We start from the raw sequence: 14161 nt of genomic DNA, 5'->3' as shown, positions 1-14161 counted from the left end.
TCTGAGGCTAAGTAGGACTGTACATCCTGGAGCCATTCTGAGCCTCCTCTGCTTTGCTGGGGGTCCTTTAGTCTGAGGTTCCACTTGGCATGATGCTGTGTTGGCACCTTCAACAGTACCCCCCCCACACATACCCATAGGCTGACTTCCGCTGAGCTTCGCTGAGCTGCAGCTTCCCCTCCACTGTTCCAGGAAGTCACCTCCCTTCCCCTCTGAAGCACCCGCACTCCTGTCCTCTGCTGCAAGCCACCCACCAAGCTCTTTCCTAGCTTCTGCGCCTTAGGGCTCCTCAGGGTCCTTGGGCTCCTTCTCTCTGGGGTTGGGCCATGGAGACAGGTGAGAACTCAGTTACTGAAGACCTGTTGTGGGCCTATTTTGGGGCTTCTTGGAGGAGGGTATGGGGATGGCCGGGAGTGTCTCACAGCCGCTTTTGTCCTCACTGGGTGTAACACAAGCACCCTGGAGGTGTGCGGGCACTGTTTTCTTGTTTTGTTTTTTGTTTTGTTAGGTTAGTGGAGTTAGGGGAGTAAAAAGGACACTTGAGTCTGGTGAAAGGACAACACTAAAGCTTGGGCTTTGTGGGCTTTCTGGACACGTGGGGGGTCCACTTGAGTCTGGTGAAAGGAGGACACTAAAGCTTGGGTTTTGTGGGCTTTCTGGACACTTGTGGGTTCTTCACAAAAACCTAGAGGTGAGTTCTTTAAGAACATTAACTGGCTCATACAGTTCTTAGGATGTCATAATGAGTAAGAAGTTAAGAAACCCTTAAAAAGACTAAGTTTGGCATGATGTCATGGCCAAAATTAATGATGTCATTGCAGGTCACTGCAGAAAAGACTGACCTATTATAACTATGGATAGTGGGTGAGGAGGGGTAGGGTCTTTAAAAGGGATACAGAAACAAAGTGATGTTAGAGCCTAGGTTAGCTGTATGCAGTGGAGTGGAGTTCGGGTCCTTTAAGGTGAGGGCTAGTACCACTAAGAGAGGGTCCTGGTCTCTTTAAGGAGCTGTGGTGGGTCTTTGAGGGCCTGGTGATGTCATAGGCGGGAGAGTCCAGGATTGGCTGACCACTGATCCTGCCTTTCCTTGAAGGGACTAGGAAGAGGAGGGGAGCAAGGGGGGGTGGTGTGCACCCTGGTTGCCATGGCAACACCAGCCTTCCTTGACCATTCCAGATGCAGTGAGTGAGGGGGGGGCCATGGCGGAGGAGCGGCCCCCCCGGCTGGTGGATTACTTCGTGATAGCTGGGCTTGCAGGGAACGGAGCACCCATCCCTGAGGAAACGTGGGTTCCTGAACCCAGTGGGGCCCTGCGCCCTCCCCGGCCAGCTGATCCCATCACGGATGTAGCAGTCATCGCTAGGGCACTGGGCGAAGAGGTGCCCCAGGGCTATACATGCATCCAGGCCTCTGTGGGGGGCCACCCCTTGGAACTCAGTGCTGGGCTCCTGGGTGGAACTCAACCTGTCATCTGCTACCGCAGGGGCCGTGACAAGCCCCCCCTCGTGGAGCTAGGGTGTGTGCCCCTACCCATGCTGGCACCAGGGGAGACTGGGAGGGACTGTGGGGTGAGGCAGGGAGAGACAGGGGTATGGGATGAGGGATGGGCAATGGGAATGGGAAGACAGTGGGTTGTCTAGCATCCAGAGAGAAGGGACTGAAATTGTATCCACTTAATCCTCACACTGATTTGGGTTCCTGTACTGGTGTTGCTACTTGCTAGCTGTGCAATCTTGGGCAGGATTTGAGCCCCTCTGGGCCTGTTTCCTCATCTATAAAGTAGGGAAAATTATATTTCACAGGATGGCTGAGAAGATAAAGTGAAATCATCCATGGAAGGGACTTAGCACAGACTCAGTAAATGGTAACTTTTTTCTTAGCTAATGATTATGAGAGCCATGGAAGGCTTAAGAGGTGGTCGCTGATGGAGAAGTAGATACAAGGGCAGAAGAGGGGCACAGGATTCTGGAGGGCAGAGTTCAGCAGTAATTGAGCCCTTGGGTCGGGGTTTGGTGAGGCTGAGGGTGCAAGGCAGATAGGTAGGACTGAGTAGGCAGGCCTGGCAGGACTGGGGTCTTTCTCCTCTGCCCAGAACTCGACATCTCTCTGTTCTCTGTGCCAAGGGTGTTGTATGAGGGGAAGGAACGTCCCAAGCCTGGCTTCCAAGTACTAGACACGACACCCTACAGCCACTCTGCCAACCTGGCCCCTCCAGGCCCTGGGCACCCCCGCACCTACCTCACTTACCGGCGGGCAGCAGAGGGGGCAGGGCTGCATGCTTTGGGCATCACTGACCTCTGCCTGGTCCTGCCCAGTAAGGGCGAGGGCACTCCTCATACTTACTGCCGACTACCCCGCAACCTCAACCCTGGCATGGTGAGTGGGGCTGGGGTCAAGGGCTGAGACCTGCACATCTCAATGTGAGGGTGTGGACACTGGACACAAAGTGCATTCTAGGCCTCTAATGGCAAGGGTGGGCCCAGAGGTGTGACTGGTCTTGGGGGACTGGAATTAGTGGGAATTCTTGGGGTGGTGGAGAAAGTGGGCCCCAGAAGCATTTGTTAGCTATGTATCTGCTTGTCTCTTGCCATTTCTGGGGCAGTGGGGCCCAGCAGTGTACCTGTGCTACAAGGTGGGCCTGGCCAAGGCCAACACGCTTGTGTATGAGGCAGGTGAGTTGCCCTTTTGTCCCTCTAACCCCTTGGCCCTCCATGTCCCTCTGCCGTGGTGCCACTTGGCTGTCACTTTCATTGTCCCCAGAACTCCCCTTGCCATTTGGCCCTTCTCTGGGATCCCCCAGTTCCTTCCCCTGGAGCCTGATATACCCTCCTCCTTTTGGGTATCCCCCTCTGCCGGGGTGCAGAGCTGCTGGGCCGCTACCCAGAGGAGGACAATGAGACGTTTCCGCTGCCTGAGTCAGTGCCTGTCTTCTGCCTACCCATGGGGGCCACTATCGAGTGCTGGCCTGCCCAGACCAAGTACCCGGTGCCTGTCTTCTCCACTTTTGTGCTGACGGGTGCAGCTGGTAATAAGGTGGGTGTGTGGACTGTGGGAAGGGGTCCAGGCTGTGCAGGGCCCACCTGACTGCCCCTCTGCCCCTGCCAGGTGTATGGTGCCGCCCTGCAGTTCTATGAGGCGTTCCCGAGGGCCAGGCTGTCGGAGCGGCAATCACGGGCCCTGGGCCTGCTGAGCGCTGTGGAAAGAGGCCGGGCGCTGGGGGGCCGAGCGGTGCGCAGCCGGCGAGCCATCGCTGTGCTGTCCCGCTGGCCTGCCTTCCCTGCCTTCCGCGCCTTCCTTACCTTCCTCTACCGCTACTCTGTCTCGGGCCCCCACCGCCTGCCCTTGGAAGCGTGAGCACAGCTCCCCTGACACTGGGAAGGAGTCTGAGGGGATCAGGAGGCCAGGAGAGATGGAAGAGATTAGGATGGAGTGGGATAGGGGTGTGTGTAGGGGGCAGAGGAGCAGGGGACAGGGCTGTAGTGTGTGGTTGTACTGCATTGCAAAAGTGCCACTGGCTGAGGGGGAGGGGACCTGAAATCCAGTCTACACTTGCTAGCTAAGTCCTGGCAAGGGACTGTGCATGTTCAGAGGGGATCTCTTTCCTGATCTGCATGAATTCTATATATAGGGTGTCCCCCAAAAATGTATATACACACTTTGAATAATTATAAAGGCTGTGTTTATTAAGATACATTTCATTTTCAAAATTGAGCTATCAGCTGTTAAAATGTGTATACATTTTTTTGAGATACCCTGTATGTATAATGGCTGCTCAGATGGCTGGTGTAGGTTCAAGGCAGAGGTCAAAGAGGAATAAAGGTCTTGGGGACAAGTAACTGAGGAGAGTGAATGTGACGGTAGGATAGAGATGGATTGGGGAATCTGTCTTGACCAGTATACCTCTCTCCCCCAGGCACATCTCCCACTTCATTCACAACGTCCCCTTCCCTTCCCCACAGAGACCCCGCATCCTAGTGCAGGTGAGGGCTGAGGCCAGGCTGGGGCTGGATGGGAGGAGGGCAGTTGGCAGGAGCTGGCCTCCATTATCTTAACCCATGGCTCTTCTGCCTCCCAGATGTCTCCCTATGACAACCTGCTCCTCTGCCAGCCTGTATCCTCACCCCTGCCTATCAGGTATGTGCCCAACTTGGGGGAGGGGGTTGATGAACAAGGACATGGTAGGTGCCAGGCAGGTGGGCACAGCTATTGAGGTCTGTGAAAGCTGGGCCCAGGTAGTATCTGTGCCCAGTGCCTAGGAAAGGGTCTCCAGGGTCTCCAGGTGACTTGTTCCCCACTTTGATGTTACCCACAGTGGTGCCAGCTTCTTGCAGCTGCTGCAGAGCCTGGGCCCTGAGTTAGCCATCACATTGCTGCTGGCTGTGCTCACAGAGCATAAACTGCTAGTCCATTCGCTGCGGCCAGACCTGCTCACCAGCGTCTGTGAGGCCCTTGTCTCTGTGAGTGCCCCCCTGCCCAGTGTTCCTTCCCCAGAATTTTCTTTCAGGTGACCCTGTCCCTCCCTGGACTCTTCCTTGGGTAGGGTTCCTCAGCCTTTTCCTTGGGCACTGCCTACAGGGACATACAGCTTCCATCAGGGGCTCTTCTTTGGAGCTCACCTCCAACAGTTTCTCTCAATAGACACCACCCACCCAAAGCCAATGACCCCACTCTCTCTTGCACCCCCCAACTCTCACAGCTGCCCCAACCCCCTGCTCACTGCTCCTCACTCCTTGGTGCTTCAGATGATCTTCCCGCTGCACTGGCAGTGCCCCTACATTCCCCTGTGCCCGCTGGTGCTGGCCGATGTGCTGAGCGCCCCTGTGCCCTTCATTGTGGGTATCCACTCCAGCTACTTCGATCTGCATGACCCGCCTTCTGATGTCATCTGTGTTGATCTTGACACCAACACGCTCTTCCAGTAAGATGGCTGTTCTCATTCAGGGGGATACAGGGAGGAGGCATGAGGGTGGCTGTATGGAGTTGCTACCTGTTTAAAAGGAGCCTCAGGCAAAAAGTGGGGGAGGCTGGTGAGGGGCCCCATGGCCTTTTCTTCTTTCTACTTCTCTCATAGGACTGAGGAAAAGAAGCCCCTCACCCCTCGGTCCCTGCCCCGCAGACCCTACAAGGTTCTGCTGGCTACACTGACAAACCTGTACCAGCAGCTGGATCAGAGTGAGAAGCCTGGGTGGGAGGCTGGAAGTTGTCATTGACCTTAAACCCCCAGTTTGGGGAGGTCTGTGGAGAGTTAGACCTTACTTGAGGAGGTTAGAGGAGTTAGGATTGCATTTGGTGGAAGTGAGGGAAATTCAAATTCCAGTTTAAGCAAGAGGAAGTGATATACAATATTAATATTCCTGAATATGTTGGGAAGGACTAGCTCATCATTGGGGAGGCTTGAAATTTACCTGAGGGTAACTTTTCAGTAAATATAGGTGCCAAGTCGGTTAGTAGCTGGAGGTGGTCAGGCAGTGGTGGAGACTTGTGTGCAGAGCAGGGTTGGGGCTAGCCCTTCAGGAGCTGGCTCTGAGTCTCAGGTCACCCTGGTCCCCAGCATACACTGGGCCCGAGGAGGAGACGTCCCTGGAGTTCCTGCTGACAGACTATGAGGCCGTGTGTGGCCGCCGGGCCCGGCTGGAGCGCGAAGTCCAGGGGGCCTTCCTCCGCTTCATGGCCTGTCTGCTCAAGGGCTATCGGGACTTCCTGCGTCCACTCACCAAGGCCCCCTCTGAGGGGGCTCGCGACGTTGACAACCTCTTCTTCCTGCAGGGTAAAGAAGGCCTGTCTGCTTGGGGAAGGGTAGCCAGGAGGGGGGGCGGGGGGCTGGGGACCACTCAGTTGCTTGTCCTTTCACTCAGCAGACATTTTTATGGACACCAGCTTTGAGCCATATGCTCCTCTGGGTTTGGAGGGAGTCAGGGTACAAGAAGGAACCAGCTGTGGCCTTGGGCTTGGGGTGGGTACAGGGAGGTCTGTGGTGAGCCACCTCCATGGGCAGAGCTCTTTTCAGGGACACTGGTCTTGGAGAAGCCCCAGTCTGAGGGACTGAGTACAGACAAAAGGATTCCATGGGACCATGGTGCTGGGGAAGCTGACCCAGTCTGCTTGGAATGTGGGGTAGTGGTGCCAGAGGGGCCAAAGAGATGATAGCTTTGATGGGCAGGGAGCCAGGAAAGGGGTTCAGGAAGGGTGTGGCTGTGGTAAGGAAGGCTGGTAATCTTCCTCCCCTGCCCCATTCTCATCTCCTCAGGTTTCCTTAAGTCCCGGGATCGCTCCAGCCACAAGTTGTACTCTCAGCTGCTGCACACGCAGATGTTCTCGCAGTTCATTGAGGAATGCTCATTTGGCTCTGCTCGGCATGCTGCCCTTGAATTCTTTGACTCTTGCGTTGACAAGGTTTTGAGCATTGCCCCTTCTCTTTGTGCCCATCGCCCTCTGCTCTCTTCCTGGCTGCCTCTGTTACTCCAGGTGCCCCTGGAGTTATTCTGTGAAGAGCCTGTGTAACATGGCTAGCTTATATATATCCCATCTTTCCATTCCTGACTCCATTCCCCAGCTGTATCTCCAGGACCCCGGTGGGGTCTCAGCGTACTTGCTCATTCCCCAAGGATGTGATTTCCTGGGAGAAGCTACCTTCTGGACACCCTGGCCCTGCTCCACCCCCCTGTCTTGATGCCCACTCTCTTACCATCCTGCCCCAGGTCCACCCAGAGCAGGAGAAGCCTGAGCCGATACCCTTGGTGGAGCTGGAGGAGCTGTCAGGAAGTGAGCTCACTGTCTTTATCACACCTCCTGAGGAGCCTCCAGTGCCAGAGGGCAGTGATCCCACTCCCCAGTACTGGTGAGAGTCTGTCATGCCCTCACTTGTTCCAAGGCCACACAGGCTGGCTTAGTGCTGACTGCTCCTGATGTTGCCTCTCTGCTCCTCCAGCTATGATGGATTTCCAGAGCTACGGGCTGAGCTGTTTGAGTCTCCCCAAGAGCAAACCGGGGCTCTGCCTGTGCCAGGCCCATCCCGTAGTGCCCCTAGCAGTCCTGCTCCTCGCCGTACCAAACAGGTAACCAGGGGGGTGCTCCTCAGAGGCACCTGGCTCAGCCGAGGGCTGCTGCTTCAGCTTCTTCATCTGTAAAATGCATATAATAGTACCTATCCTGTAAGGTTGTGAGGAAGTTTACGTATGCCTTGCACAGAACACATTAGCTATTGTTACCATTGTCATCATCATCATCTTCATCTTCTGAGCACTCTGGGAATCCAGGAGTGTGTTGCCTCTTCCAGGGTATCTGCCCATGCTCAGGACCTTGGCCTCTCTACCCAGGGCCCAGGGGCTGAAGCCTGTGTGTGCAGCAACCCTCCTGTCTCCTCCAAGTGCAGCTTCTTTCAGGGAGGGGGCTGCTTCTCCCACAGCATTTTAAGACCTGCCCTGCCCTGGCATTGTATTCACCCAGATGTGTCCCCTGCCTCACCTAGGAGATGAAAGTCGCGCAGCGGGTGGCGCAGAAGTCTGCAGCAGTGCCTGAGCTGTGGGCCCGGTGCCTGCTGGGGCACTGCTACGGGCTGTGGTTCCTGTGTCTGCCTGCCTATGTGCGGTCAGCACCCTCCCGGGTGCAGGCACTGCACACGGCCTACCATGTGCTGCGCCAAATGGAAGACCACAAGGTGGTGCTGCCCGATGAGGTAGGTGCCCCTGCCCAGTCCCAGATGTGCAGTTGTGGGTGCTGTGAGAGGGAATCACTGGAGAGGGGATGGTAGATGGGGGGGCAAAGGCGCGAGCCCTGGAGTTGCCAGGCGTTCCATAAGATTCACTGAATGAATGAGCATGACCAGGGGATAGCAGCAGGGACTGGAGGGTGGCAGGGTCAGCTGGAACAGTGGGTGGCTCTTAGGCAGCTCCAGGGGCTGCCAGGGGCCAGTGAAGTCTGTAAGAACCGGAGGGGCGGAAAGAGGTGCTTGCTGAGACTTGAGAGTTTGGGTTGGGAATGAGTCCCGTCATCCTGTACCTCTCTTGGCTCAGGTGTGTTACCGGGTGCTGATGCAGCTGTGCTCGCACTATGGGCAGCCTGTGCTGTCTGTGCGGGTCATGCTGGAGATGCGGCAGGCAGGCATTGTGCCCAACACCATCACCTATGGCTACTACAACAAGGTACCAAATTTGGGGCTAAGCTGGGACAGTGGCATGTGCCAGGTGTATGAATGGGGAGGATGCTGCTCCCTAACACCTGCTACTCTCCCCTAGTCTTGGAGATTGGGCCTGTACAACCCAACTAGGTCCTGTAAGCATTGCCGCCCATGTATTCCAGTAGTGTCTTAGCACCTACTTTGGATTTTCTCATGCTTGGCTGCTTTGATATTCACAACAGCCCTTTCAAAGGTGGGAAAGTACTGCTACCTCCCAATTATAGCTAACAGTGTTAGCCAGTGTGCCAGAATACATTTTATATTATTTTATCTTCACCCAAGAGGTGGCAGGGTTATTATCCCCATCTTACAGATGAGGCAGCGAGGTTGCAGAGGTAGTAACTTGTCCAACGTCCCACAATGAGTTAGTTAGGGAAGTAGGATATGAACAGAACACATGCATATTGATGTCTCCTGAATTCAGGCCCTTAACCATGACACTAAACTGCCTCCTGTTTTTTAGATGAGGAAACAGCCAAAACAGTGAAATGATTTCTTCAAAGCCATATAGTTTATAAGTAGCAGAGTCTGGAAATAAATTGTCTCCCTGCTTCTGACTTCCTCTGCACCCCTCTCAGTGGTGGCTGCTGCCAATTGCCTTTTCTGGGCTTTTGTTCCTGACTGAGCCATTGTCAGGACAGTCCTAGGCAGCAGGTCTGGAGGGGAAGGTGGTCCCTGGGGCTCTAGGACAGGCAGTAGGTATCAGGCTGGGGTCAGGGTGTGAAAGTAGGCCATCTTGATGGGCCCTGTACTTTGCAGGCTGTGCTGGAAAGCAAGTGGCCTTCTGGTACACCGGGTGGGCGCCTGCGCTGGGCCAAGCTTCGGAACATTGTCCTGGGGGCTGCTCAGTTCCGCCAGCCCTTAAGAGAACGGCAGCAGCAGCAGCAGCAGCAGCGGCAACAGCAGGCAGCAGCACAAGAGGCAGGCAGCTCCCAGACAGGTAGGCAGGGATTGGTGACACGGGCTTGGGGCTCAGGCAGGGAGAGGCATGGAGAGCTGGGACTGGCCTAGTGTTTGGCACTGGGTGTTCTGGGGATGGATAAACTACACTTGGCTGGTAACAAGAGAGATGAAGTTCTGCAAGGAACTTTACAAACCCAGGTCCATGCAAGGAGTTCTGTTTTTGGAATAGAGGGCTGGGTTTCTAACTGGCTGCCTTTCAGCCCCTCCCTGTCTTTTACAGAGCCCTATCTGGAGCGCCCCTCCCCTACACGCCCTCTTCAGCGCCAGACTACTTGGGCTGGGCAAAGCCTGCAGGACACGGCCTCACCCAAGGGGCGCCTGGTGAAGAGTGGCAGCCTGGGCAGTGCCCGAGGGGCACAACCCACTGTGGAGGCTGGCGTGGCCCACAGTGAGTGCCATCGACTGACCAACACCCCAGTCAGCTTTCCTAACCACTTGCCAGTGAGAGAGGAAGACTAGAGCCAGGATGGAGGGGTGGCCCTCTGTGGTGGGGACTGCACACTCTGAGGGAATCTTGCCCGGAATGTCGTCACGATTGGGGTTGTGGTGCCAGAGTTTGTGCAGCCAGAAACTGTGTTTACTCAATCTCTGGAGGAGTGGCTGGGCTTCATCTTCCCGGATTCTTTTCTGCCCTGCAGTGATGGAGGCCTTGGGGGTACTGGAGCCCCGAGGATCACCTGTGCCCTGGCATGATGGAAGCCTCTCAGATCTGAGCCTGACTGGGGAGGAGCTGGCAGCTGGAGGCAGCCCAGGGGACTCAGGCTCAGCCCTGAGTACCCAGTCCACTGAAGCTATGGAAGGGCTAAGTGAGCCTGTGCCCAAGGCTAGTGGGCGTCAGGATGAGGCCAGCACCCCCAGACGAGGGCTGGGTGCCCGCCTGCAACAGCTGCTCACTCCTTCTCGCCGCCGCTCCTCTGCCTCTCGCATTCCCCCACCTGAGCTGCCCCCTGACCTGCCTCCCCCAGCCCGCCGCAGCCCCATGGATAGCCTTCTGCACCCCCGGGAACGCCCTGGATCCACTGCCTCTGAGGTAGCCAGCAAGGGGAGGGTCCAGACACTTAAGCACCAGGAGGCCTGGGTGGGGAGGGTCTGCTAACAGGAGAGTGCCAGAGGGCCCTGAGGGGTGGTTGGAGTCAGCATCCTGGGTGAAGAGGAGCATGGGTTGGCTGACCATGCTTTCTCACGTAGAGCTCAGCCTCTCTGGGCAGTGAGCTGGACCTCTCAGAATCTTCTGTCAGCAGCCTGAGCCTTCGCCGTTCCTCAGAGCGCCTCACTGAAACCCCCGGATCCTTCCAGCCACCTTCCCTGGAAGTGAGGATAATCTCCCACACAGATGTGCTTGAACACACACACACACACACACACACACACACACACACACACACACACACACACAATCACACCCATTCACTCTGTCAAAGGTGGGGGCTGGGAGGAGGTGGAAGGAGGCTGGGCTGGGATTTGGAGGTAGGAGGGGCTGGGGAAGGAGCCTGGAGGCCAAGCAGGGCTTGTTTTTGTGGTCTTCTTACCTGCAGATCCTGCTGTCTAGCTGCTCCTTGTGCCGTGCCTGTGACTCGCTGGTATATGATGAGGAGATTATGGCTGGCTGGGCACCTGATGACTCCAACCTCAACACAACCTGCCCCTTCTGCGCCTGCCCCTTTGTGCCCCTGCTCAGTGTCCAGACTATTGATTCCCGACCCAGGTGCCCAAAGCAGGGCAGGTGCTTTGGGTGGGACAGGGAGGTGGAAGTCCAAGTGCTGAACCCTCCTGCTATCCCCCTGCAGTGCCCCCAGCCCCAAGCCTGCCCCTGCTGGTGCCAGTGGCAGCAAAGATGCTCCTGTCCCTGGGGGCCCAGGCCCTGTGCTCAGTGACCGCAGGCTCTGCCTTGCCCTGGATGAGCCCCAGCTATGCAACGGGCACATGGGGGTAAGGGCTGGGCCAGAGGAGCATGAGGAATGGGTGTGTGTTGCCCTGTGGGGGGGGGGGCCCAGTGGTGCTGTCGAGAGATGGGCATTGAGGGCATGGGGCATCCCAGAAGCTGTTGGACATGTGGAAGCATGGCTCTGAGGATGGGGCCATGGCACATGCCCTCCACTGCCCTCCCCATTTGTGCCCAACAGGGTGCCTCCCAGCGGGTCGAGGGTGGGGCATGGGCATACCTGAGCCCCCTGGTGCTGCGTAAGGAGCTGGAGTCCCTGGTAGAGAACGAGGGCAGTGAAGTGCTGGCGTTGCCTGAGCTGCCTGCTGCCCACCCCATCATCTTCTGGAACCTTCTGTGGTATTTCCAGAGGCTGCGCTTGCCCAGTATTCTGCCATGTCTGGTGCTAGCCTCCTGCAATGGGCCCCCACAGCCCCAGGTCAGTGCCCTCATGTGGTTCCCTGCTTCCTGAGTGCTTCCCTCATCGCCCAGCTCTCTCTCAGTCCTCTGTCCTTGGTACTGTAGGAAGAGTCTATGCTTTGGAGTCAGGCATGCTCGGCCTTACTCCTCAGCCTTTCACTTCACTACTGAGCCTTGATTCTCTCATCTATAAAAGGGCGTGAGTGTTCCCCCTCAGGGCTATTGTTAGACACCTTGTGAAATGCCTGGAACCCAGACAGTGATTCGTTAAGATTTGTCTACTCATTTTACCAATATTTATTGAGCACAGGCACAGTTTTTTAGGCACTAGGAATGTAGCAGATTATAGAACAAAGTCCTTGCTCTCAAAGAGCTTGCGTTCTCATGGGGGGCAAGAGTTCCTTTCCCTCTTCTCTTTGGCTATGACCTGTAGTGTCCCTGTGTGTCTTGGAACATCGTCTGTCCATGTCCTATCCTTCATGAGCCTCACCGTCCCCTTTTTCTTGGCCTCCTGCAGGCCCCGTCTCCTTGGCTAATGCCTGATCCAGCATCTGTGCAGGTGCGGCTGCTGTGGGATGTTCTGACCCCTGACCCCAATAGCTGCCCACCTCTCTATGTGCTCTGGAGAGTCCACAGTGAGTCTGGTATTTGGCCGAGGGTAGGAAGGGATGGGTCCCATGCCCCATGGCTCAATAATCCTGATTACCTTCCTTTCTTTCACCCAGGCCAGATCCCCCATCGGGTGGCATGGCCAGGCCCAGTACCTACATCCCTTACCCTGGAGTTGCTGGAGTCGGTGCTGCGTTTCGTTGGTCTCAATGAGGTGCACAAGGCTATAGGGCTCCTGCTAGGAACCCTAGGGCCCCCTCCCACAGGCCTGCACCTACAGAGGTATGGGGGCTCCCATCTTGGATTTGCTGGCCTGTACCAGACTCTGCATCCCCTTTCTCTCACTCATGTCCTTCTGCCTCCACTCCAGGGGCATCTACCGTGAGATCTTATTCCTGACAATGGCTGCTATGGGCAAGGACCACGTGGACATAGGTGAGGATGCAAGCAGGGGGCTGAAGAGTTTAGGGATCTGGGGTCAGGTATGAGAGGTTGGAATCTTTATATATTGACCTCCTTTTCACCCTCTTCCCTAGTAACCTTCGACAAGAGGTACAAGTCTGCCTTTAACAAGCTGGCCAGCAGCATGGGCAAGGAAGAACTGAGGCAGCGGCGGGCACAGATGCCCACCCCAAAGGCCATTGATTGCCGAAAATATTTTGGAGCACCTCTGGAATGCTAGGGATCCTTAAGCTTCCCCTTCCAACCTAGAGTGGGGAGGTAAGGGAGAAAGGATTCTAGAGATAATCTGCTTCCCTGTTCCTTTCATAGGGGAGCTGGGAACAGGCTAGGAGACATGCCCAGCCATAGGCTCCAAGTGGGGGCAACAGGAAGAGGGGCCCACTATTACCAAAAGTCACAATTCCCTGTCTCCAACCTGTCCAGTATGCTCATGCTGACATTGGAGGAGGTCTGGGGGCAGTTGGCACAGCTCTGTTTCTCCCTGTCCTATCCTAGGAACTCCCCTCCAGTGTACCCACAGATCTGCACTGCCCTGGTCATTTTATAAGTTTTTGTTTTAAAAAACAACTGGAAAGATACAGAGTTACTGAGCCTTTGCCTTGAATGGGAGGGAGGGCTGTCATTCTCCATCAAGGATGGTCCCTCTTCACTAGAATTGCTGAAGAAGTCCAAGGCTCTCCATGCCTTTCCAGCTTAGAATTTGTATTTTAAGTTATTTATTCTGGAGCCACAACCCCCTTGCTTATGAAGTTATTATGGATGTTGAAAAAGAAAAGGGAAATGGGGCCCCATGGTTCAGTGGTTTGTAGCGCCTTAAAAGTCAAGAAGTGGGAACTAGAGGAGTCCCAAACTCCCCTTAGGAAGAATTGGTGGCCCCTTTAAGTCCTAATCCTTCTTGTCCACTCTGCCTGGGGAATGCATCACCCACCCAGGGCCCTGACTGTGCAATAAGGATTGTTCCTCATGAAGTTTTGTTGGATGTAAATATAGTAAAAGCTGCTTTTGTCTTTTTTATTCTGCCTCCTGTTTCCTTTTCCCTTGGCTGCACATCTTCCCTTCCACCTTTCCACCCCTTGCAGGCTTCAGGTATACCTTGCTTTCCCTGACCAGGTCTGCTACTGGTCCCTTGAGGCACAGGGAGTTCTCAGAGCAGGAGAGGGGTGAATCTGGTGCTGGCTTTGGTGGTGCCAGTCTGTGTGGCACTTCCGGCCCTCCCACACAATCACCCCCTTGTCCCTCATCTGTCCACCCATACAAAGGCTCCATTCTCTGGGGACCCTGAGCTCATCTCTGCCTTCTTTCCTCTCCCCCAGCTCTCCTCTCCCAACTCCAGTACCTTCATAGGGATGACAACACTCTCCCCAATAGTTGGTGTTGGTGGCCCTCATGCATCCTAGGAGCCCTGGCAGTCATCCTAGGCCTCCTTGGTTGCTCTAGCTGGAGGAGGTACTTTTCCAACCAGGGTCTCAGCATGGGGACAGTGCCAGGAAAATAGGGCAAGATTTAAGGGGTTTACTGCATGTGTGCATCAGGGAGACAGGCATCATTTTTCTAATCCCTTTGGCCTACTCAGAGTTCTCCCTTTCTTTCCTGTATAATGAAACAGATAC

General features: G+C 55.5%; 1 protein-coding gene across 1 annotated transcript; it reads left to right on the top strand.

Annotated features, from left to right (window-relative positions):
• The first annotated feature begins 1121 nt into the window (after positions 1-1121).
• Positions 1122-13565, top strand: DENND4B (DENN domain containing 4B). The gene is made up of 27 exons (XM_016221634.2): positions 1122-1516; positions 2124-2376; positions 2603-2672; positions 2864-3033; positions 3106-3350; positions 3914-3980; positions 4076-4134; positions 4313-4457; positions 4743-4918; positions 5072-5172; positions 5552-5767; positions 6248-6393; positions 6699-6838; positions 6929-7055; positions 7469-7675; positions 8013-8141; positions 8936-9116; positions 9360-9527; positions 9778-10169; positions 10328-10450; positions 10675-10844; positions 10927-11068; positions 11263-11499; positions 11998-12115; positions 12206-12371; positions 12460-12524; positions 12626-13565. Exons 1-27 carry the CDS (start codon positions 1200-1202, stop codon positions 12769-12771), a joined length of 4476 nt encoding a protein of 1491 aa, XP_016077120.2. The 5' UTR covers positions 1122-1199; the 3' UTR covers positions 12772-13565.
• The last annotated feature ends 596 nt before the right edge of the window (positions 13566-14161 follow it).

Source organism: Miniopterus natalensis, chromosome 19, assembly GCF_054644295.1.
Source record: "Miniopterus natalensis isolate mMinNat1 chromosome 19, mMinNat1.hap1, whole genome shotgun sequence".
Taxonomy (NCBI): Eukaryota; Metazoa; Chordata; class Mammalia; order Chiroptera; family Miniopteridae; genus Miniopterus; species Miniopterus natalensis.
Note: the sequence above shows the minus strand (reverse complement) of the source record. Positions and strands in the feature narration are given on the sequence as shown.

Coding starts and splice junctions, on each gene's coding strand:
- DENND4B (XM_016221634.2), top strand. CDS start 1,200: ATGGCGGAGGAGCGGCCCCCCCGGCTGGTGGATTACTTCGTGATAGCT. Junction 4,135..4,312: donor TCCTCACCCCTGCCTATCAG/GTATGTGCCCAA, acceptor TGTTACCCACAG/TGGTGCCAGCTTCTTGCAGC. Junction 6,839..6,928: donor GATCCCACTCCCCAGTACTG/GTGAGAGTCTGT, acceptor CTGCTCCTCCAG/CTATGATGGATTTCCAGAGC.